This window comes from Protopterus annectens, chromosome 10.part0 (assembly GCF_019279795.1).
Source record: "Protopterus annectens isolate FY-2018-M chromosome 10.part0, PAN1.0, whole genome shotgun sequence".
Lineage (NCBI taxonomy): Eukaryota > Metazoa > Chordata > Ceratodontiformes > Protopteridae > Protopterus > Protopterus annectens.
In genome coordinates, this window is record NC_056744.1 from 1,381,743,786 (window position 1) to 1,381,769,120 (window position 25,335).

The 25,335-nt window shown below is 40.3% G+C and overlaps 1 protein-coding gene across 1 annotated transcript in view; it reads right to left on the minus strand.

Moving 5' to 3' along the window:
- The window catches only part of LOC122813607 (calcium-activated chloride channel regulator 1-like), a 769,024-nt gene that overhangs the window by 67,716 nt on the left and 675,973 nt on the right, over positions 1-25,335 (minus strand). Inside the window, exon 13 of the mRNA XM_044086019.1 lies at positions 8,203-8,439. Coding sequence (XP_043941954.1) covers positions 8,203-8,439 — 237 coding nt within the window. The remainder of the gene's footprint in view (positions 1-8,202; positions 8,440-25,335) is intronic.

Genomic DNA, 25,335 nt, shown 5'->3' on the forward strand with positions numbered 1-25,335 from the left:
GTTCCTTCACAACTGTTGACATGGAAACCTACTGAATACGGGTACACCTTCTTTTTGGAATACTCGTTCATATCCCTCTTAATTTTGTTCATCTGTCTCACAAAAATGGTAGTACAAGCACTGTCCACAGTAGCAAAAACATTAGTGTAATTGGTTTTGCATCTCTCAAACAACAAATCACCCTGTATTTGTCTATTTTTCTCCTCTAGTTCTTTTGATAATTTGCCCATTGCTTGGATGTTATATTTTACCATCAACTTCATAAGTTCTATTCTCGTCCAATCAAATAAGCCATGTAATTCATTGAGGAAATCAGGGTTACCTTCTGCACTGTTAGGATATTTCCATAACCGTAACCCTCACGGTATTTGCTCCAACTCAATGTTCCTTTCCAAATATGCAATCTCCATCTGAAGCTTCTTAAAAGCCAGCATATCCTTTTCAAACAGCTTCAATTTCTCCATTAAAGTCAGTGATTCATGTTGGGTGGATCCATCACTCCATCTTTCAACGTGAAAATCAAAAACATTATTTTTCCAACTCACCACCTCGCTGGTAATACCAGCATTGTCCTTATTGCTCAAATTTGCCACATTACTTGAATTTGAGTCTTGTACCACCTGAACCGCCTGTTCAGGTTGAGAATGTTGTGTTGGCTGGGTCAAAGGGTAGCTCTTCAATATGAGAGGGTACCCACAGGAATTGTTGAGTCAAATCAGTGAAGAAGTAAAACAGAAGCGTATGGTTGGCATATACAAGCCAATTTTGGCAGGTGAGGATTGTACTGGTGTAACATTTCATACTAATAGAGAAGGAGGATTAAACAATGAATTTTGTTTGAGCTTTATTACCAAATTTAACTTGGATACCAGTAATATAGTTCATATTATTAAAAATAACTGGGAAAATTTGAAATATGATTCAAATGTAGGGCAGAGAGTGGGTAATTTACCCAAGATATTTTATCGAAAGGATAGATCATTTAAGAGTATTTTGGAGACAAGTGTCAATTGAAGAAACAGTTATAATTATAGAATTAAAGGGAATTTTAAGTGTAGGATGTGCACATTTTGTCCCTATATTTTGGAAACAGGTGACTGTTATAAGCTAAATGGTATACCTGTATTCTTTAATGGGCATTATAATTGTTGTAGCCTTAATGTGGTATATGTAGCAAAGTGTCAACAATGTCCTGTGTTTTATGTAGGGAAAACCAGCAGGCATTTTAAGACCAGAATTGCTGAACACCTACTGGATATTAGACATGGCAGGATGACCAATGCATTATGTAGGCATGTCAGAGAACACATTGACCATGAGTTTAGGTTCTTGGTAATTCAACAAATTATTAAGGATTCCCAGGGAAGAAGTTTGGATATACATTTAGATTTAAATGAGTTAAAATGGCAGTTGCGTTTAAACACTACTGCGTATCCAAGTATTAATGAAGCCATTGCTATTTCATGTTTTTAAAAATTGAAAAATATTTTAGGATAAAACATATACAAACATTTTTTATTTTATATATATATATATATATATATATATATATATATTTATATATATATATATATATATATATATATATATATATATATATATATATATGTATTTGTTTTAAATACATTTTTTAACATATTAATTATGGTTTTAATATTGTTAAATTGACTGAATTCATAATTTTTGCATAATTAATTGGTTGATTAAATGATGTGTTATTTAAAGGCTGGGTGGGGGAGAATAGGTTGTTCTGAGGAAGTCCCTACGAAGAAGGAAGAAAGTGCTAAACTTAATCATTAAAGGTTGAATTCCTTCAGTTGCTGTGCTGTGCTTTTTTTAGATAATACAAGAGTTTGCATTAAGTGTGACGAGTTGTTGAGTGATGCCAGCATAGAAAATAGTGTCAAAAGCATTGGCCAGGTCAAGATAAGCAGTGGGCATTGGCCTGACCACTATTCACCAATGTAACCTTTACAAAGAAGAGGTTTCAAAAGATAGGACCTGCCTTTCATAACACCAGACTGATTTGGATCTGATCAGTTAAGTAATCTATATTAAAATAAATGAGTTCCCCGATCCCCAATGAACCATGAACTACACAGAAGTGGTTTAATGGAGAATTGACCCTTTCCCCACTGTAGTGTGATCTTGGAGTTGGCATATATAATATGCAGGGACCGTGGGGGAGTGCAGCTCCCTGCAAAAATCTAAAGAAAATGAATTCATAGAAAGCAGGATGTTCAGATGAGGTGACAGCACATATGATTAACATGATGGGTGAGTTAGGGGATGAATGGCTTTATAGGGTATTCATAGCATTGTGGAGAGAAAAGCATATCTCAGGTTATAGAGATTAAGCATCTCATGCCACTGCACAAGAACAAGGGGGCATTCACAACTCCTGTCACACTGCATGAAAGTTGTGGAGAGGATAACTGATAAATACAAAGAGAGTAAGATGAGAGATGAGCAGTTCAGATTTGGATCAGGATGCAGCATAACTGAACTGATGTTTTTATTGTGAGGCAGATGTCTGGCTTGAGGCAGATAGTTGGAAAAAAACTAGAGATGAATAAAGAGTCCAACCGGGTATTCCTAGACTTGGAAAAAGTGGGTTTATGATGTATTATTGAGTTTTCAGAAACTCAAAATTCATATGGTTGAAATCATATGTTTGAGTTTCCAAAAACTGGAATGTTTTTGGTGTTATGAAAGGCAGGTCCTATCTTTTGAAACCTCTTCTTTGTAAAGGTTACATTGGTGAATAGTTGTCATGCCAATGCCCACTGCTTATCTTGACCTGGCCAATGCTTTTGACACTATTTTCTATGCTGGCATCACTCAACAACTCGTCACACTTAATGCAAACTCTTGTATTATCTAAAAAAAGCACAGCACAGCAACTGAAGGAATTCAACCTTTAATGATTAAGTTTAGCACTTTCTTCCTTCTTCGTAGGGACTTCCTCAGAACAATCTATTCTCCCCCACCCAGCCTTTAAATAACACATCATTTAATCAACCAATTAATTATGTTTAAAACAAATACATATATATATATATATATATATATATATATATATATATATAAAATAAAAAATGTTTGTATATGTTTTATCCTAAAATATTTTTCAATTTTTAAAAACATGAAATAGCAATGGCTTCATTAATACTTGGATACTCAGTAGTGTTTAAACGCAACTGCCATTTTAACTCACTTAAATCTAAATGTATATCCAAACTTTTTCCCTGGGAATCCTTAATAATTTGTTGAATTGCCAAGAAGCTAAACTCATGGTCAATGTGTTCTCTGACATGCCTACATAATGCATTGGTCATCCTGCCATGTCTAATATCCAGTAGGTGTTCAGCAATTCTGGTCTTAAAATGCCTGCTGGTTTTCCCTACATAAAACACAGGACATTGTTGACACTTTGCTACATATACCACATTAAGGCTACAACAATTATAATGCATCAGTGGCACTTTACCAGCTTCTGGAAAGTGACTGATTAGATGGTGCAAAGAAACTCTATCAGGCTGCAAGGCAAAGACTGAGAAATGAAGAACACAACCTTAATAAAGAAGGCCTGCAATGACCTGCTCTCCTATCCACAGGATATCGTAGGCAGAAGAAAGAAAAAATTTTAGCAGCTTCTGAATGAAAGCCTCCTACAGAGGCTGTAATGCCTGAGGCATGGTCTATGATGAAAGAAGAAAAGGAGCCCACTCTAGGAGAAATAAGGACAGCACTAAAGAAAATGAATTCATAGAAAGCAGGATGTTCAGATGAGGTGACAGCACATATGATTAACATGATGGGTGAGTTAGGGGATGAATGGCTTTATAGGGCATTCATAGCATTGTGGAGAGAAAAGCATATCTCAGGTTATAGAGATTAAGCATTCTCATGCCACTGCACAAGAACAAGGGGGCATTCACAACTCCTGTCACACTGCATGAAAGTTGTGGAGAGGATAACTGATAAATACAAAGAGAGTAAGATGAGAGATGAGCAGTTCAGATTTGGATCAGGATGCAGCATAACTGAACTGATGTTTTTATTGTGAGGCAGATGTCTGGTTTGAGGCAGAAAGTTGGAAAAAAACTAGAGATGAATAAAGAGTCCAACCGGGTATTCCTAGACTTGGAAAAAGTGGGTTTATGATGTATTATTGAGTTTTCAGAAATTCAAAATTCATATGGTTGAAATCATATGTTTGAGTTTCCAAAAACTTTTGAGTTTCTGAAAACTCAATAATACATCATAAACCCACTTTTTCCAAGTCTAGGAATACCCGGTTGGACTCTTTATTCATCTCTAGTTTTTTCCAACTATCTGCCTCAAACCAAACATCTGCCTCACAATAAAAACATCAGTTCAGTTATGCTGCATCCTGATCCAAATCTGAACTGCTCATCTCTCATCTTAGTCTCTTTGTATTTATCAGTTATCCTCTCCACAACTTTCATGCAGTGTGACAGGAGTTGTGAATGCCCCCTTGTTCTTGTGCAGTGGCATGAGAATGCTTAATCTCTATAACCTGAGATATGCTTTTCTCTCCACAATGCTATGAATACCCTATAAAGCCATTGATCCCCTAACTCACCCATCATGTTAATCATATGTGCTGTCACCTCATCTGAACATCCTGCTTTCTATGAATTCATTTTCTTTAGTGCTGTCCTTATTTCTCCTAGAGTGGGCTCCTTTTCTTCTTTCATCATAGACCATGCCTCAGGCATTACAGCTTCTGTAGGAGGCTTTCATTCAGAAGCTGCTAATTTTTTTCTTTCTTCTGCCTGCGATATCCTGTGGATAGGAGAGCAGGTCATTGCAGGCCTTCTTTATTAAGGTTGTGTTCTTCATTTCTCAGTCTTTGCCTTGCAGCCTGATAGAGTTTCTTTGCACCATCCAATCAGTCACTTTCCAGAAGCTGGTAAAGTGCCACTGATGCCTGGATCTTTGCTATTGTAACTACTGTCTTAGCCTCTTAGCTTCTGTTAGCCAACCAATATTCCTTTGTAGCTTAGTCTGTCTTTTCAATCTCCCACTCTTTCCTTCACTCCTCCTTTCTTTTGATGACTTCCTGGACTTCTGCATTCCACCACCATCATTCCTTATGTACCTTATTTCCACACCTGGCTAGGTCATACATCTGTTTCATAGTTCACACACAGGCTGTGTTAATGTGCTGTCATTCTTCTTCTTCATCTCCACCTATTTCACCATCTTTCTGAGTTGCTAGAACCTTGAATATTTCCTTCAAATCTTGTTCTTTCTCTCTTGTCAACTTCCAGGTCTTTGTCCTAATCTCTGTTGACTTTAGAGCCTTCTCTGCCCACTGCTTAAAGCTGATTCTGGCAACCAGTGGTTTATGCTGTGAGTCAACTGTTTCACTGGGGATAACTTTGCAATCACAGATTCTCACCCAACACCCTTTTCTTTATAAGAGCTGCATGTTGACCACTGTTGTTACTGTCATGTATTGGCCACCATCAAGCCATTGCTAGTCTTGAATGGCTTCTCTTTCTTTATTCCTGTTCTCCAACCGAAGTGGATCCAGGCAGTACTCATATCCTGTTCTGTCTGTCCCAATAGGTGCATTCAGGTCCCTCATTAACTACACCATCATACTGTCCTGCTTTTATCATAGGTTGAGATTATGACTATTGCCCTATCCTTACATTGGAGTCTGCTTGCCATGAGTCTATCACTAATTCTGGTGACATTCCTTATCTCTCCCTCACCACAATTCCTACATTTCCAGTGTGTCCTACACCTATGTAGTAGACTCTGGATGGCAAGAAAAGTGATTTCATTTCTCTGCCATTACATCTTGTCTCCTGGATACAGAAGATGTCCAGCCTCCTTCTTACCATCATGTCTTCCACTTCCAAGCTGTAGCCTGTCAGTGAATCTATACTGACTATAACAGTCCTTAGCTCATGTTTGACAGGTTGATTGGTTTTATATCACTCGACAGTGCTATCCCCGGTAACCCAAGCTGGGGAACTAGACACCAGCCAACAAGTAGCTTTTTGATCTAAGGCTGCTGAGTTTTGTGGTGGGCGTACACTCACTAACAGAGTCACAAATCAACACACCCACTGCTATCACAGGTCCCCAGTGTAGGTCAGGTCCTCATCCCACTTATCACTAGGAAATATTCATGCTAATTTTGGTGACATTAGTAAATGTGAGGAGCTTAACTATTATTCCAGTTGTGTCTTACTTTCCTGCTTCAAGCAAATGGATAGTAAATTCATGTGTCTCAGATCATTCACTCCTATATGAGCCAACATTAAGTTTTAGTTATATTTGTCTAGTTTAAGGAACCGTATGTCCCTTGTTATATCAGAGATCCTGACATCAGACAAACAGCCTATGGACACCTTGTTCTTATCCAGACTGAATAAGGATGTAATCTGCATGCTTAATTATAGACTCAGCTATGATTAAAGCATTTCTTTATGTAGAAACAAGCTTTCCTGGTGACTCTTGGGTGAAGTATGTGGATTTGTTTTATGTGTGAGTGAAGAAGGAGTAGGTGTTGTATCATGTGCTAGAAGTAAGGATCTTTTTTTGAGTATCTGTGGGAGGTTTTAACAAATTTCTCTACAGACTCCGTACAACTTTTGGGTCTAGTGTATATTGTTGCGTATATAATGACCTGTGGAGGTATGATGCATACCAATGCTAGATTGATCTGAGAGGTTTGTCCCCAGAATTTTTAAATACCTACATCTTTCATAGACTTCACTATCAACTGGTAGAAACAGTGACCAGTTGTTAAGCATAAGGTGGTTGCTACACTGTCTTAGAATGTCTAATGCAATCAATCTGACCACAGATGTGATGACAGCCTTGTTGCTAGAGGGAGAAGATCTAGAGTTGGTCGCAGTACTCTAGGGTTGTAAGGAGATTACTATAACTGATCCTGAAAATGTATTGACTATTTAGTTTTATACTCTCAAGACAGGTTAGAGAGGTGCTAATTTAGTAGTATTTAATGAAGACAAAATTATATTATACAAAGTAAGTATAATTTCACACAACTGCTTTGCAGACTTACAACTCTTAGTACTAAATATGTGAGATCTAATATCATTCCAGTGTTTGGGAAACTGTAAAAGAAGACTTTGATCTCTGACATGAGAGTAATAGAGATGTGAAGGGAAAGGGAGTCAGAGTTGTTAGATTGTAGGGAATGACTGGGATGCTAGGGTGCTGAAACGTTTAGTAGGGAGAGACAGTGTCCCAAGTGCAGACATCTGAACATGAAGGAGGAGAGAATGAGAGTAGAATGATGCTGAATAGGAGGTCAGTTTAGGAAAAGGTAATGCAATGGTGTTCTTCCTGAGTGGAGCAGACCTTAAAATATCATATTTTGTTTTGAATAACCAGAAGCAGGGCAGTATTAGAATCAGGCTAAGAAGCTAGAGAATTTATTTAAGGATAGGTATTTTAACACCCTTATTCGCTGTTTGCCAAGCTTCACTTGGAGGAAAGATGCATCAGGTGTTTAGCAAACAAGAGAAAAATAAAGTGGAATCCAAGCTAATACTCATTTAAAAATAAACATTTTTGAAAAGAGTCTAAAAGGAGAGAGTGATTTCTTGTTTGCGGGAGGTCAGATTTTTTCTCATAGCAGTTCTGAACAGTATGACTTTTATATTTGGTACATTTATGGTGAGTTACATTTTACAGAGCAGTTTGATTAGAAGGGAGAGATCATTTTAGATTCTTGAACAGATGGAGGAGGCAGAAGGCTTCGCTTAGGTGAGGAATCAATTATCTGCATAGTAAATTATTTTCTGATAGGGATTGTTGGCAAAGGCTGAATTCATGAACATGAAAGGGCTTAAAGAGTATCATTATGAATCTATGCTAAGGATGTTAAAGCAATGGGATGGGGCATTCACCTGCCAGGTGTGAGAAAATCTGCTTGACTGATGGGCAATCTAATCTGTTAAATTAGAGTTTGCTGAGAAAGAGTGGATGTGGTGCAGAAAAAAAGAATGTAGGAGCAGATCTTTAAAGTCTCAGTTTAAGGAAAGGTACAACTGGTACCATTTAACAATATGCTTCATACTCACATGCCCCTTACTTAAATAAAAAAATAGTTAAGGTCACTTGCAGGAATATAAGCAACTAAACAAAATACAATTATTATATCCAGTGACAAATAAATTGTTTTACCATTTCCAAGATCATAGTCATTTCCTGGTGCAGTCCATATCAAGATGAATGTGTCTTCTTTTATTTCAGCTTCAAGATCAATAATTTTACTGGGTGGGAATTTGTCTGGGAGTGGTCCAGGCGGTACTCCAGCTACAGAGAATGTTCCCCCTGAAGATGTTCTGCTGAAGCTGCCCACATTAACATTAAGGTCATCATCATCTACCGGTGGCTTTGATGGATTAAACTGGACCACACCTTCAAAATAAAATTTGTAATAATGAAAATTAGTTTTCAGATCAATAGAAACACATTATAGTATTATATATTTTAAAGCATAACATATCAATATGTTGAACATCATTTAATTACTTATGTAAAATTCATAGTATAGTCTACTTGGACAGCTAAAGTGAAACTTTCTGGAAAATATCCATGCAATATTTAACATTACAGTATTCCATATGCCTGAATAAAGGCATGCTACATTATGAAGGATTTTGATTTTGCAAAAACAGCACTCTAAGCTTCATTTCATAAAGGGACATAAGCCATGTTTTTTTTCAAATGATTTATCACTGAAAATGCTATTTTGGGCTATATGTATTATAACACAATAAAGTGTTGACTAGATCTCCAAGTCAACATGCATATTAAAAAGCAAGAATGAAATTTACTAAACAATACTCTTTTTATTTTAATTTATTCCTTCCAAAAATGTTTCATTTGTCAACAGTTCACCTAAAATGTTTTTGTAAGAGTTACTTGAAATACTAAATGGGTATTGTATTCACCCAACAGTTTTCAGAGGTGTGAAAATTATCAGTAGGTTCTTTGGTAAATAATGTTACTTCTCGTATAGTTGTATGAGAAGAAATACTGATGCCTGGTGCCAGAACACCACCTTGGATTGTAGAATTTGGTACTGCCAGACCATTATTTTGGACCATTGCAAAGTTTGTTACAGCCAGATTATTAGGCCTGCAGTGTTTGCTACAGCCTGTTATGGAATAAAAGCCACTATTTGGGATTATCTGAGCTTCACTCATCTTTTATTTGCTGTGAATACCATCCTGTGTGGCCTGTTTAGATTATAAAAATGGCGAATATTGTGAGTGCTGGGTTAATTTGTTTGTGACATCTCTCTTATCTCTCTCTCTATCTATGTCCAGTTCGATTCTCAGATAGAGCGTCTTCTGTGTGGAGACATGCGTGAATGGGCGTACCTTTGTTGAAGGTTGTGCGTCAGAGCTGGCAACTCGGCACGTAAAAATCTACTGCCAATCATTACCGGACCGGAGTTCCTCTGTGGCGACCCCTAACCAAGAAAAGCCGAAAGACACAACAATATATATATATATATATATATATATATATATATATATATATATATATATGGGTCTACTTTCTTTACATGAAAGTGCATTTCAACGAATGTCACTTACCCGAGCTCATTCCTCCGAAGTGGCATTACACCGTACTTACAGACTGCCGAATTGCTTTCCCTGTGAAAGGAGCCATTTGGCCACCAAGGTAATAAACCAAAATGAAGTAAAAGTAAGGACACCAAAGTAGGGAGCTTCACCCCCCCCCATGCCCCCCACATCCTCCCACTTAAATATACCAACTCTGACATCCAATTAAACTGAAGAGAAGGCAAAGTTCACCATGGTAGCCAAGTGGTTCCTTTCACAGGAAAATGAATTTGGCAGTCTGTGCATTCAGTGTAATGCCACTTCAGAGGAATGAGCTTGGGTAAGTGATATTCATTGAAATGTACTTCCATGTAAAGAAAGTAGACCCATATATATATATATATATATATATATATATATATAGATAGATAAATATATATATATATATACATATATATATATATATATATATATATATACATATATATATATATATATATATATATATATATATATATATGGATTCACTATACAATCTCGAAATACTGAAATGTCGAATTTCAGTATTTTGAGACTGAATAGTCGAAAAACCACATACACAAAAACCCACAATCACGAACACTACAATCACGACCATTCACTCACACAAACAAGGACATAATCACACACACACACATATACACCTACCTAACTAAACAAACATAACAACACACATAAAGACACTTAACCTATCTATAAGCAGGATGTCAAGCCCCCTGCACCCCCATGTGGAGGGCTGCACTCCAACACCTCCCTACTTATATATTCTAACTCCTAGGTCGCACTAAACAGACAAACACACAAAAAACACCACCGCACACAATCATACACACTAAAATCCATACCCATTATCCTTAAACACACAACACTTATCTGAAACCCCAGATAAATCCACAAACAGCACCACACGTCCCGAACGCAACACCACGGTAGCGGCGGATTCGACATTTGTGGATTCAGCATACCTTAGCTTCGGTTAACTGCACTTTCCATTATTTGGTCTCGACGTACTGAATTTCAACATTTCAGTACGAGATTGTCTAGTGTATCCATATATATACATATACATATATATATATATATATATATATATATATATACATATATATATATATATATATATATATATATATATATATATATATATATAAATATATAGATAGAAAAAGTGTGGGGGGATCATAGGATATGCAAGTCAGTTTAACAGAAGGCCATGAATGTTTTGTCAGTTACCACCCTCAGGCCCTACTACCTTCCAAGAAGGGTAAGGCCTGTAAATCCTTCAGTATATTTAAGAGTACCCATCCAGATATCTGAACTATGTGTGAATGATGACAGGGAATCACATTCCTTGATCTGGAGGAGATGCCTATTCCAGAGCATGCTGAGGCATTGGGAGATGAACCTAACATTTAGTTTGATTTGACTTCTGATTAGGTTCAGATCTCTTGTTCTAGTAGTGTTGGCCACAGTATTTAATTTTTCAAGAAAAAGGAGTTAAAGGATAATAGGATTCTTGAAGGTGCAGTAAACAAGGCATAGCTCTCCCTTTTAACAGCATATATAACATACAGTACAGGAACAACAACAAGGATTCCAGCTTCTTCTGGTAAATAAGAATTTTGTGGAGAGAAATGCTTTTTGTTAGGAAACACTGTTTTTTCAAGTTTTTTGATGTATTAATAAGATACACAGCAAAGGGCATGTTATACATGATTACAGGTCTAACTAGAGCATAATATATGGAAACAATAACTTTCTTGGCTTTATAAGAGATAAATTTGACAATTAATTACAAGAAGTCAGAAGTGACGACAATCATACAACAAGTATGTGAAACATATATGCATGTAATGGAATGTAGTACTTGGTCTACAATAATGGTATAGATGATATTGAAAGATCTATATGTGCCATCAGGAGATGTTGCAATGATGTCCTGCTGAACAATGCTATGGACAACAGTGTCTGTCCCTGTGGGCAGTAGGTCATAACTGTCAACTGTGCAGATCAGCACTGAATGACAAGATGTAAGCCATCATAGTGTGTGTTCTGTACCTCAAGACATGTATATTAGTGTGGCAAATAGCTGGTGGTGGAAGTAATGCCGTTAGGATAGACACATGAGTTTTAGACCCCACCACCTGCAGAACAGTCATGCGAATGTGTAATATAGCATGCAGAAATGCCATAGGTGTGTAATAGGCTTACCTGCAATCTGTCCCTATATATATGCCCCTAATGTTAGGCTGTGTCCACATGTGACACCTGTCTGTGTCGTAGCAAGGCAGAATAGTACAGCTGCGGAGGAAGGAGAGTTATAGGGTGTGGACCTGATGTTTGAATGCACCCCAAATATATATATATATATATATATATATATATAGATAGATAGATATACGTATATGTCTACATATAATACAAACACACACACACACACACACACACACACACACACACACACACACACACACACACACACACACACACACATATATATATATATAAATACATTTCCCCTACTGTTGAATGACAGTGCTGCACAATATATGTGTGAGAGAACATCACACATATCAATACATACATATAAATATATACAGTAGTAAGTGGATATGTCTGGTGTGAAATCCATGTTGGGAACAAATTGCCCTGGTATGTGAAGGTGGGATTGGCATTTTGGGAAAGGACAGTAGTTATATTTGGGGAGGTAGGTTTGGTTGGAAGACAGACAAGACAGCATACAGGGGTGGTATATGACAAATGTGGTGGGTAAACACCTTGGATGGGGAGTGGTGTTTGGAATGTGGAAGCCTATGAGCCCCCATATGGAAACAATGGGACCAAGGTCCACAGCCATGGGCAGTTACAAATGCATCTTTACAGCCCTGTGAAGGTGCCTGGGCTGGGGTCTGAGCAGGAGGAACATGTGGATCCTGTGATTGTGTACTGAGTGCCTCAAGGTGGTGTAGCACATTTCCCAATTCTCTGTGGAGCTCTCTATGCACCAGACCCTGGAACTGACTTCGGATGGCAGGATTTTGTATGTGTGTGCCCCCAGGTAGGGACCAAACACCATCCCCTGAGGTGGTTCCACCTGAAGGTAGTGTACTACCAGCAGATGGTGAGGTCCCGGGGTGGGTCCCAGATGTGATGTGGGCTGGTAACATGGCCAGATGATGTGGGGGAGGCGGTTCAGCTGGGAACTGTCTTCCCAAACATGCTATTGTGTCACAGTTATCAAATACATGTGGGTAGTAATAGTTTACACATTTCAGGATTATATCTAACAGCATGCATAGATATTCCCATTAACACAAAGCACCAGATTAGCATCAGTCACACACCAAACAGAACACATGCATAAATGGAACTATAGTGGCCCTTACAATGGCATGCAGGTGACATTATTTGTAACAGGCCACCAATGATAGTGTGTCAATATGGAAAATGACTACAAACACAGTGCAGAAATCATTGTACAATACGATATATGTCCCAACAGTGGGTTTGCTGTAAACAGATCCACTGAGTTGAGTGATCATATTGTTGTCACAGATATGCTGGGGGGGGAGGGGGGGCAGACATGTGTATTAACAACTATCATATCCCTGCAGTATGAAGTCCTCAGACCGTTTTTCCTCTTCATGTCTTTCAGGCACCATGTCACGGGAACACCCCGGAAGAGAACGAGGTGATACTACATCAGCTGGTGCAGTACTATGACACCATGTTCGGCCATACAGCCCATGATCTGCAGGAGAGGACTGCCCTGTGGAATGACCTTGTCCACAGGGTAAAATATGTCGGCCTGCATAACCGCAGTTATGAGCAGGTCCGGCATCGGTCCACTGACCTGCTCCACCAGGCCCGTTGGCGTGCTGCTGCAGTTCAGAGGGACCAACTAGCCACAGGGGGGACATGACATCCAGCCCCCCTTGACACATGCTGAGGAGCCAGCCTCGGTGCATCTGCCCACCAGCACACACAAGGTCAAGCTGAGAGCATTGGTGAGGTGGGTGCTACCCCCACAGTGGATGATAGAGAGCATGCAGGTAAGGCCACAAGGCACAACAGTAGACCAGTGTTACGTATCCAGAATGACAGACACCCCACAAAGGAAGTCCACTCCAGGTTGTATTTCTGATAATATTTAATAACACGTCTGGTACCTCGGCATTTCACCTCCTCAAGGAATAGTACAACAATACAACCCCATCCTTATATACAAACACCAGATATTAATTAATCAATTAAACAATCATTGAAAATACATCAGTTCCACATGTAAACACATATTATCCTACAGCAAATTCAAATATGTGCAAATATTACTACATACATGAAATAAATAAATAATAACCCTATGACCTAAAAAGTTACATTATCATCTAAATCCATGCCATTAGGAAATAATGTGTGGTAATTTATAATCACCCTACACTCAAGTGTATTGAGTACCCTCTGGAAATTCCCACTATTTGCTTCAGGTCATGCCAGAATACTAATGAACAGGCTGCTGCATGAACCGTCATGCTTGGACAAAATGTGGGTGGCTACTGGCCTCTCTAATTTCCATCTCCTAACATCACCCAGATGCTCCAAAACACAAACCTTCATCCTCCTAGTGGATTTCCTAGGGAAATGTACAACTGTAATAGTTGTGGGGTGAGTTATGTAATAGGTTGTGGATGTCATCCCACAGGTTGGTATATTGGACAAACAGCTAGGAGGGTTAAAGTTTGTGTTTTGGAGCATCTGAGTGATGTTAGGAAACAGAACTTGGAGAATCCCTTAGCCACCCACGTATTGTCCAAGCAAGAGGGTTTATGCAGCAGCCTGTTCTATATTGTTGTGGAACGACCTGAAGCAAATAGCGGGAACTTTAACAGGGAACCCAATAGACCTGAGTGTCAGATGATTACTAATTACTACACATGATTTCCTAATGACATGAATGTAGATGATAATCTAACTATTTAAGTCATAGGGTCATTATTCATTTATTGAATGCATGTATTAATATTTGCACATATTTGACGTTGTGCTAGGAAATTATGTGTTTAACTGTGAAATTGATGTATTCTCAATAGTTATTGCAATGATTGTTTAATTGATAACTGATATCTGGTGTTTGTATATAAGGATGGGGTTGTATTGTTGTACTATTCCTTGAGAAGGCGAAATGCCAAGGTATCGGGAGTGTTATTAAATATTATCAAAAATTCATTCTGAGGTGGTCCTCCTTTGTGGGGTTTGTGCCATTTTGGATGTTTCGTATTCTTGTTTTTTGCACTGTTGTGTATCCATCTGCATCTGTAGAGTTTAATCATGCATATGTGAGATTAAATATATATAGTCTGTTGCTGTGTTGTAGTAATAAACAGATGTGCATAATCTGTAGTACTGTGGGTTTGTACTGTTGATGTACTGTAATGCTGCTCCCACCCTGTACCAATGCCACAGGTGTGGCTACTGACATCACATCTCTCTCTCACAACTATGTAGGTCCCTCTGGTATACCTCTGGGGGCAGCAGCTTGTAGCTGGTGAGGATGGTGATTGTTCAGGTTTGCCAATACACCAGCCGTGTTATAGCCATGGTATATTCCATGCACACATTTAATGCACCTACCCATAATGCATGCTGTACATGTTCACTTATTGTTGCTGTTCACTGCACTGCATCACAGTGGTCACCATGGTTGCATATCTGAAGGGTTATGTAAGAGGCCTGCAATATAACCAACAACCTGTCATTGCAAGATGTGTGCACAGAGATGAACATAATGGTGGGACAAATGGCCTACATTAGGGACATGTCTGAAACATCACCTTTATACAGTGCTACAGCAGTGTATATACCACTATTACAATGGCAACTGTTACAGATCTACACAACGGCATATCACAATACTGCATTCCACAACCCTTACAACCTGTAATATGGTCCTAACATGAGCAATGAATGTGTAATATGGAATCCTATGTTAGGAAAGCAAATATGGGGAATACATACCTTGACAACCACTGGATGCATATGTGTGCATACACTCGAAACAACATATTGTGGTATCAGCTTCTGAGGTACTGGTCGCATGCATTCTTCATGAGTATGGACCATCCAGCAAGTACAGGTCCTCAATGTCACACCAAGAAATGGTCTGCTGTCCAAGATGTTTGGCCATAAAAGGTGGCCACTTACCTGCAACAGAAGCAGCCGTGGCTTGCACACATCTTACAAGCCATGGAATGGATCCCATACCTAACAGGTAGCACTCAGGGGTTGGACATGTAGCTTTACCTCATCATTGCATATACCATGGCAAAAAGTGCAGGCAGTCATGTATGTGGCAAGGATGTGTGGGACAGGATTAATGTAGACATGAACAGATGGCTATCCAAGACAGATGATGTCACATGTTGTAAACTGGTCATGCAGGCTGCCTAATAACATACCGCAACACTGAGGGAGTTGCAGGAATGGCTAGAAGGTACTGACTGTGCAGTGTATGTGTTGGCAATCTCATGGACTGTGCATAAGCCTGGCCCATGGGTTAGGGTAATCAGATGGGACAGTTGTTCCACAGGACACATCAGCCAGGGCTCTCTACAGGTAGTATAAGCATAACATCAAACATCCCCCAAAGGATTGTGTTGCAATGTATACTGGTGTACCAAGACCAAGTTGGAAACCTACAGACACTATCAGTTAAGATACTTGTGCTGCACACCCAACACCTCACCCCACCTAAGCTCACCATCCCCATCTGTACCTTGCTGGTGCCAGTATACACCTGTATGTTTACCATTCAATAGCAGGGACTAGGCCAGTGCACATGGTGTTCAGAATGTGGGACACTGCAACATGACCCACATGTGTAGGCCATAGTTGTCAAGCATCTGCAAAAAGGATGAGGATGAGGGGGGGGGTGTCATCCTGAAACACAAAAAGGAACTGAAGCAGAGATCCAAAGCTCGCTAAGAATGTCTGTATCTGCAGACAGTGAAGGTCATTAATTGTGGCAGACATAACCCTGGCTCCACAGCAATAGTGACAGCACTGTGTGACCTCCAAGGACTGTGCACATGAGTTGACCTTTCAATCATGCAGAGTTGGTGGACATTTGTAGGGCAGAGTGACCAAATACTGGCAAATGCAGATGGCCCATGTTAGTATACATCTTTCATGAATAGTGAGTGCTGTAGTACACTTAACACTTGGTGCAACAAACCATCATGATAAGGGTGTTCACACATATGCACCCACAAATTGTATGCATCTCAGTCAGCATCTGCACAACTAACACATTTGTTTGATACTGCTTTTGATTGCACAAGTTGTATGTCACATATCAGGCTCATGTAATGTTAACATATGCAGTAATGTGGCTCTATGGCATATCAGAGAAGATGGTGCCATGTCAATAAGGGTGTGTATACTGCCCATAGCCACAGTATATGGTGTGAAGGTTGTCAGTGTAATAGTATTTTATTGGCCATACATGCATCAATGATGATGAGATCTGTAAGTCAGACATTAGGCATTCAGACATGACAACTGTCCACAAATCATCCCAGGTATATGTCAGACAAACACATAGGGGCTGTGAGAAACAGAGCAAACATAAATGACACACATATACACATTCAGCAATGGTGTGTACACCTGTGGGGTATGCTGCACAGTACATGCTAGGGTGCTGAACAGGTGCACAGCAATACTGTGTACATGGGTGCAGTATGTTCCAGGGGAAGGGGCATAACCTACTAACACAACCTATGCATCACAGAGATGTATAATGTTGGTAACAGGGATTGACTATAGCTGCACTGCATGCTGTTTAGTACCATATGTCATGCATGTTGACAGATGGGCAATGAGAGGTCTGTGTGAAATATCTTTGTGCGACTTCACCTGTAACTGTGTGTGTGTGTGTGTGTGTGTGTGTGTGTGTACTGTTAAGCAATGTCGTACAGGTCTTAAAGTGCATTTCTTGTCTTCCCCCACAGGTGGTGAGGTGGGTCTGGGTCCCTCCTGCAGACAATCTGATGTTGGTGTCCATACAGACATTGACAATGATTATAGGTGTATTGAGGCACAGGCGGAGTTGTCAGTGGCTGAATCTGTGCCATCGTTTGACATCCCACTATTATCCACCCCATCCCCACACACAATCACATTGCCTATACATACCCCATCACCAGTGGCCATAGCAGAGAGATAGTTGGCAGTTAGTGGCATGGAACAGGACAGTGTGGTATTTATGGCTAGTGTGTCTGGACACAGCAGCAATAGCCAGATGTCCAGCAGGGTACCACACAGGCAGATGTACAGGGGTGCTCGTAGTAGGGCTGCTGGTCATCATGCCCCTGGCAGAGGTGCCACATCTGGTGCCACCAGATGTATGTTTTAGGCCATCATGAAGGCGTAGGCACATATGGAATGCTATACCAGACAGGGTCTGAGGCTGCAAAGGGCTACTCATTCAGCTATTATTGACAACATCCATGATCTTGCAGCTGCCCACCGTTATTTTGCAAAGGTCATGGATAGAGCTTGGTTGAACTGGTGGTAATCCTTGACCATGAGATGTCTGTGCTCGAGCAAATGGTGAGAGTAGTGCAACACCCACGTGGATGTAGGCCAGCAACACCAACAGCTGGAGGTCGACGTGGACATGCTGGAAGTCAGAGCTGCTCCCATAGTGGCAGTACCAGCCCCAGCACTGCAGGGGGGCACTATCCACACCACGGCATAGCCAACACAGCTAAGACAACCCCATGCCTGCACACACCACATCGCAACAGCCCAATTAATAATTAAACCCCCTCATGCACCCACATGATGTCAAATGTATGGCTCAGCCTAGGTCTCTGGCAAACCAACAACACATCCTTTGCATATGATGATACCTGTGCCACATCCCTGTCTTCCACAGCATCGATGCAGGGACAGGCTAATATGGTTCTGATGCACAGGGTGACTGTACTATGGTGTACCAATGTAATGCTGTGTAACATGTTGTCAGCAGTAAAGTTTCATGCTTACATGTCAGGAAGTGTAGCTGTCCAGCCATGATGCATTATAGTCATTAATAACAATGAGTGATTGTGGTCCACATAATGTATTCCATTTGCGTTGTAAGTGTCCATGTGCCACACGGCTGATAGGCCTGGTGGTGTATACAGGTGAGTGTATGGTGGCTGATGTCGGCAGCCCTACTACAGTGGACAATGGTAAGTGTACCGGGTGGTACACACATGGTTATGTATAACACACACAGAGGCTTTGGTGTTGATGCAATACACAGAGAATACTGTACACATGGAGGTATGCACTTGTGCAAGGAACCCATTTGTTGTCCATGTAATTCCACCACAACTGAATAGGCACAACAACACATTGGGAAATAAGCAGTCTGCTAGTTTAATGTCATTGTTGATGGTACTGGCAGGGTATATCTCCCCTTCCCCACTCTAGTGCAATCTTCACATCTGTATACATAGGTGTGCTGGTGTGGGTGTCACAGCCCTACCCTTTGGAGGGTGTGAGGTGCTCTAGAACCACAAATAGTGTGATTGACAGCTACTTAACCTGTTAACATGAACTGTACAGTATTACAGCCAGCTACATGGGGGTATACACTCAACAGTAACTGCAATGATGGTGGCTGTGTCCACAAGAGCCACACCCAGCTATATATATAAACCCCAGTATCGCTGTCCACCTATACAGTGGGGAAGAGGGCATTTACACATCTACTAGTTATGATGGAATTCATCACCGCAGGATGATACCTGTGAAATGTTGGCATTTGTCAGGCAGTTCTAAGAGATATGACTACCTGGCACATGTATATTCTGCAAACAGAAGTAGACCCTTTCACATACACACACACTTTGAAGTGGCAATAGTGGCACTAGAGCCTCTACCTAGGTATGTAGTGCTACTGATGTGTGTCGCCTTAATTTCACACATCACACAACGTTTAGGATGAGGTGTGTTCCAGGTTACATGTTATGGCCAGAACCTCACCAGGCCCTGTACAGTATGGTCATGGAGGATGTACTGATTGTTTATGGACAATACATAGTGTGACATACTGTCATATACACACTGACAAACGCATAGCAGTCATACACACATCTGAGAGACCTGGACATATCAGTGCTAACTACCTTGTCAGTGTGTCCATTCTGTTATAGATAGGCTGCACACAGCACATGCATAATTGGGATGGATAGTGTTATCAGTTACCTGTATGGTTGATGATGACAGTGGTCCCCATACAGTGGAACACGGGACATGTACTGGGGGGTACCATGGTGTAAAGACAGCATACCCAGCACTCACACCCCACAGTGGATATTGTATGCACTGAAACCCATGATAATACACTGACATACCCACCATCACACATTAAGCAGGACTGCAAAACAACCCCTTGTCTATCCCAAGAGTTCTTCTACAGGGATATGCATGTAATGCACATGCCACAGGGATAGTAGGGTGATGCATTGTCATGGCTTTCCTATGGTCAGCAGCATCACTATCCCTAATACTGTGTTGCAAGGTGTATTGTATTAGGGGAATGTGGCCTCAGAATGCTGTATCCTACAAATATACACACTTGCACACATACACACACCTGCCAGAACTCAGAGGGTATTCCATGCCTATCAACCCTTTTGTACAACAGTGTTGTGCTGGTACTGCAAGCCCCAGGTAGCCCATAGGGTGGAGAGTGTAACAAGGTGCATGTAATGTCTAGTACAGCAGCAGCCACATCTAACTATGGCAATGGAGGGTGCAGTGGGTGTGAAGGGCTTCAGAGTATTATCAACTACAGGTCTACAAGCACACAGACACTGTTATTCTCAGTAATGCACATGCACACATTTGTCAGTACTGGGATCAATCGATGCAGGTGTTCATGGGTGTGTTCCATGCTATTGTCTATGGAGAGATTGGAAGTGTAGAGGATGTGTGTACTGTGGTATCATGCCACCTGCCATGTGCCAGCAGGCCATCTATCAACAGATACCACAGGGGTGATCCTCATGGTGAGAGTTACATGCAACATCCAATCACCTGGTTGCCTCTTGCAGAGGGCCAGGGAGGTGCTCCAGTTGCCATGTATGCTACATATATTACATAACATGGTCAATGTCTGTCTTGGAGACCTGTACCCAGGCATGTTCTGTTGACTGTAGGAGTGTAGTTGAGGTATCCATGGTGTGTGGTGTGTACAGGGTGTCGATTCCTAGCTGTGGCATTCATAACACAGCTGTGCAGACATGTCAGTGTCACTCAAGCATAGATTGCCTGTAAGCAGCCAAGATGGAGTCCTGACATCTGCACATCTGAACAGATGACAGACAGACACCTGCTAGCCAACTGGTTATGCAGTAGGATGATGTGTTGACAGACAGATGTCTGACACTGATAGATATGCCATTACTACATGACAACAGCTCTAAATTACATGTTCTATACATACAGTAGTGTACAGTTAATATCCACATGTCAGATCAATATCCAATAGCACATATATAATGACACAGAGCTCATACACCAAGAACACGATAGTGAGGACTCAGAGGCCATCTTTGCTTGCAGGGGTGTTTGTTTCCAGTACTACAATCTGCAATCTACTCTTACTTGGGAATGCACTGTCAACAGTAGTAACATAATGATACACTACATGCCAGTGTGACTATATATAACCTGGGTTACTACCCATGGATGAAACACATTTAAATGGAAAAGCATGTTGTACAAGCCATATATACTCAGGTGTCACAGACAGTAGATTCACATCCCTTGCTACTGTACTGACAGCACATAGATGCATGTTATGTACATTGACTTACATACACTTATTACAGATGTCATGACCCTGCTATGTTTATAGACTGGAATGTGATCACTGGTTTCCAGGGCTTTATATGCTTAGCAGGTGTAAGCATTATTCAAATGTAACTGCTAAGCAGATTTGCACCCTGGTAAGCAATGCCTACACAGTGTAAGCGGCTATACATTTAACTGTACATTAGCAGCGCTTACAGTCGTGCAAACCTGCTTAACGCTGTTCAAAACTGCCTTTACCACTCTGTATCCAACAACCCTTGTTCTGCCCAGCAACAAAATAAGCAGTCCTTGCAGGTCTTGAACCCAGGAGTTTGCACACTACAGTCACTGCAGTTAACCATTAAGTGATCACAGCTGTGAAGATGGTTGCTGTTTTTTCCAATATATCTGTCAGTCTTCTTCTTCTTCTTCTTTCAGCTTTTCCCGGTTAGGGGTCACCACAGCAGAACTCCAGTCCGCTAATGATTGGCAATAGATTTTTATGATGCCAAGGTGCCAGCTCGACACCCAACTTTCAATGAAGGAACGCCCATTCTACACATGCCTTTCGAATGCCACTCGACCACGGGGAGGACATGCAGACTCCACACAGAAGGCGCTCCAGCCGAGAAACGAATGGGAGAACCTCTTGCTGTGAGGCGACAATGCTTCCTTTGCACCACCGTGGCTATATCCAATATATCTGTCAGTACACATACTAAACAGTATTGAACAACTGCTATGACTTCTACAATTGTGTAGTACCTGTTAGAGATATTATTGGTGAATCACGTATGTTGTTATATCTAAATATACACATAGATAAATGTGGTGTGATACATCTGGGAAGGTATATGCAACAGTCACGTTTGCACAAAACAAGGATATGGATATATATACATATGTGGATATATGTATACATGTACATGCACACATTTATCCTGTATATATGCAAACATATATATATATATATATATATATATATATATATATATATATATAGATGTGTGTGTGTGTGTGTGTGTGTGCATATGTATATATAATATATATGTGTATATATATATATACATATATATATATCATCATATATGTATATGTGTGTGTGTGTGTGTGTGTGTGTGTGTGTGTGTGTGTGTGTGTGTATATATATATATATATATATATATATATATATATATAATATATGTATATATATATATATATATATATATATATATATATATAAATATATGTATATATATATATATATATATATATATATATATATATATATATATATATGCATAACATACGTCCATACCTCAGCACCAATAGTCACAACCTGTTAGTGCAAGGGGATGTCATGTAAGTATTGCAGGTATAAATGTAGACTGTTGCTACTGTAACAGGGGTTTTCTTAACAGAATTGTTGTGTGGGAAGTCACATCTGATATTGACATGTACGCCATCATTTACTGACAGACATCATAAGCTCATCATATTGCAGTATCACAGAAATCACAGTAATGATCCTGTTGAATACAGCAGAGATATGACCAATAAATATGGACAGTCTGCCACACTCTGGTCAGTCCAGAGGTAGACACAGAACCCCTTAGTGCAAGATGTGTGGACCAAGCCTGACAAAGTGGATGTTTACAGCCATGTAAATGGGGATATCATGTAAATACTGGAATAGATAAGCTTACACAATGTATGCATTCACACACTCCTGTCTGACCTGACACATAATACCTGGAGGAGAAGAGGTCACAAGACCACATACTACCCACTAGTTGGTAATATATATCTGTACATCATCCCACTGCTTTCTCAGCATTACACAACAGTTACATTGGCCAGGCAACACTACATCTGACAAATATCTGGACATATCATACTGGGTTAGTACACTGAGCTGCTAGGCATGTCACAAAGCACAGTGCAAACTACAGGTAGACTGCTGCAACACTGGCCTACAGTTCTTATGGGGGAATACACATGTACCTGCAAATATAGCAGGCTCTACAGGCATGTAACAGCATGGAGTAGCAGACACCTGTGTGAAAGCACATACCCACAACCAATCTAAACACAGCCACAGTAACACATGGTAAGCATGCTTGATATTACAGTATATGGACTGTGTAATCAACACCATCCTCATAAGTGCCACTCACACACTAACCCTACATATACTGGGCTCCCTGACTGTAGTATGGAACATGTGTTGGTCTGGCCCTACAGACATGTACACCGATAGGATACCATACACTGGAGCAGAATGCAACATCAGATAGAACAGGATCAAGAACAATGACATCTACCACAGTCTTTACACAGGCCAAGGTACATATTCACAATACACACTCTGTCAAAAATCACCATACATACACAAACCTCACTAATGTACACATTACAACAGAATGCCCAGGTTGTGTTCTCAAATATAAGCCCTACTATACATAACATGTCTAGCAGTCTGATATCTCACTGGCATGTTATCAGGTATGATGTCAGTAAATAATGATGTACTAAACACATGCACCTCTTACTGCATGACATATGTACAAAGGTTGACAGTTGTGGGTGAAGGCACAAACACATGGTCAATATTGACATGTTGCTGTGATAAACTCATACATTTGCTGATGTAACAGGATTTGTTGTGACATATGTCTTCTGAGGGATATGAAGTCAGTAACTGACATGGCTGTCACCATGTACCGACTGCAATCCTCAGAGTATGCTGCTACATTTCTGAAGACAGGACATGTGTGAGTAACACAACACATGTTGGACTCCAAACACTGGCCAGTCAGGTCTATATTATATTCTCGAAAGCTGACAAAGTCAATTCTGACATTGTCTGCACGAGAATATCGAACGCTCAGAATCTCGAGCTTGTAAACGGAAATCTCCATAAGGGAAGATTTCCATTTACTGCAACATAATGCGGTCTCGGAGTTGGTATAATTAAGTAGCGGGGGATATGGGGGGTGCAGGGGGGCTTGCCCCCTGCTTAAACCCATTAGGGTACTTTTTTCTTTTTTGTTTTGTCTTTTTAGATGTTGGAGATTCTGAGCGTTCGATATTCTCGTGCCGACAATGTCAGATTCGACATTCTCGGCCTTAAAGAATATAATATAGACCTGGCCAGTCTGCAGATAGCCCTAGAGGTGAGAATTTCCTCAAACACATAACGCTGTCAAGACAGATATTAAATCATATAGACCAGCCATATCCACACAAACCCTGTTAAACCAACATTACTTCAAATGTAGAACAGCAAGACTTATATTCTGTCCTGGAACATCTCCCTCCTGTTTGTTGGCCTGTCACCACAGTATATGTTGTAAGAGCTATATCCCCACTACCCTCTGTGATGCTGTTTACCAAACACCGACATGAAGCCCTGCTCACAGTGAATGAAAAGGGTCAACACCCACATGATGTTTTTAGTTATAGGAGTGTGTTTCCCAGAAATTGGCTATGAGAATGATACCACAGCTGTTCCACATGCAATCAGCTAGTGGGGGAATGCAATTCATGCTCAGGCCATCAGCTGATCATGAGCATCACTTACAAAACAGAAGCTGCTGCCTAAGCAAAGCAGGTGTACCTTTCAACATCCACCAGAGAGGGAGTGAGAGAGACAGATGGAGGCAAAGCAAGAAAGGAAGGGGTTAAGACAGTAAGAGCTAAGCATGCTTGTGTCACACACTTACCAGTAGAGGGTTTCAATACCCTGCCTTAGTCTGTATTTCTATTACATTTACATGCAGTTACTGCATACACCACAGAGCTTACATGTTGGAGAGCTGTCCAAAGATATCTTTGAAGGTGAGTGACATCAGCAACAGTGATAAAG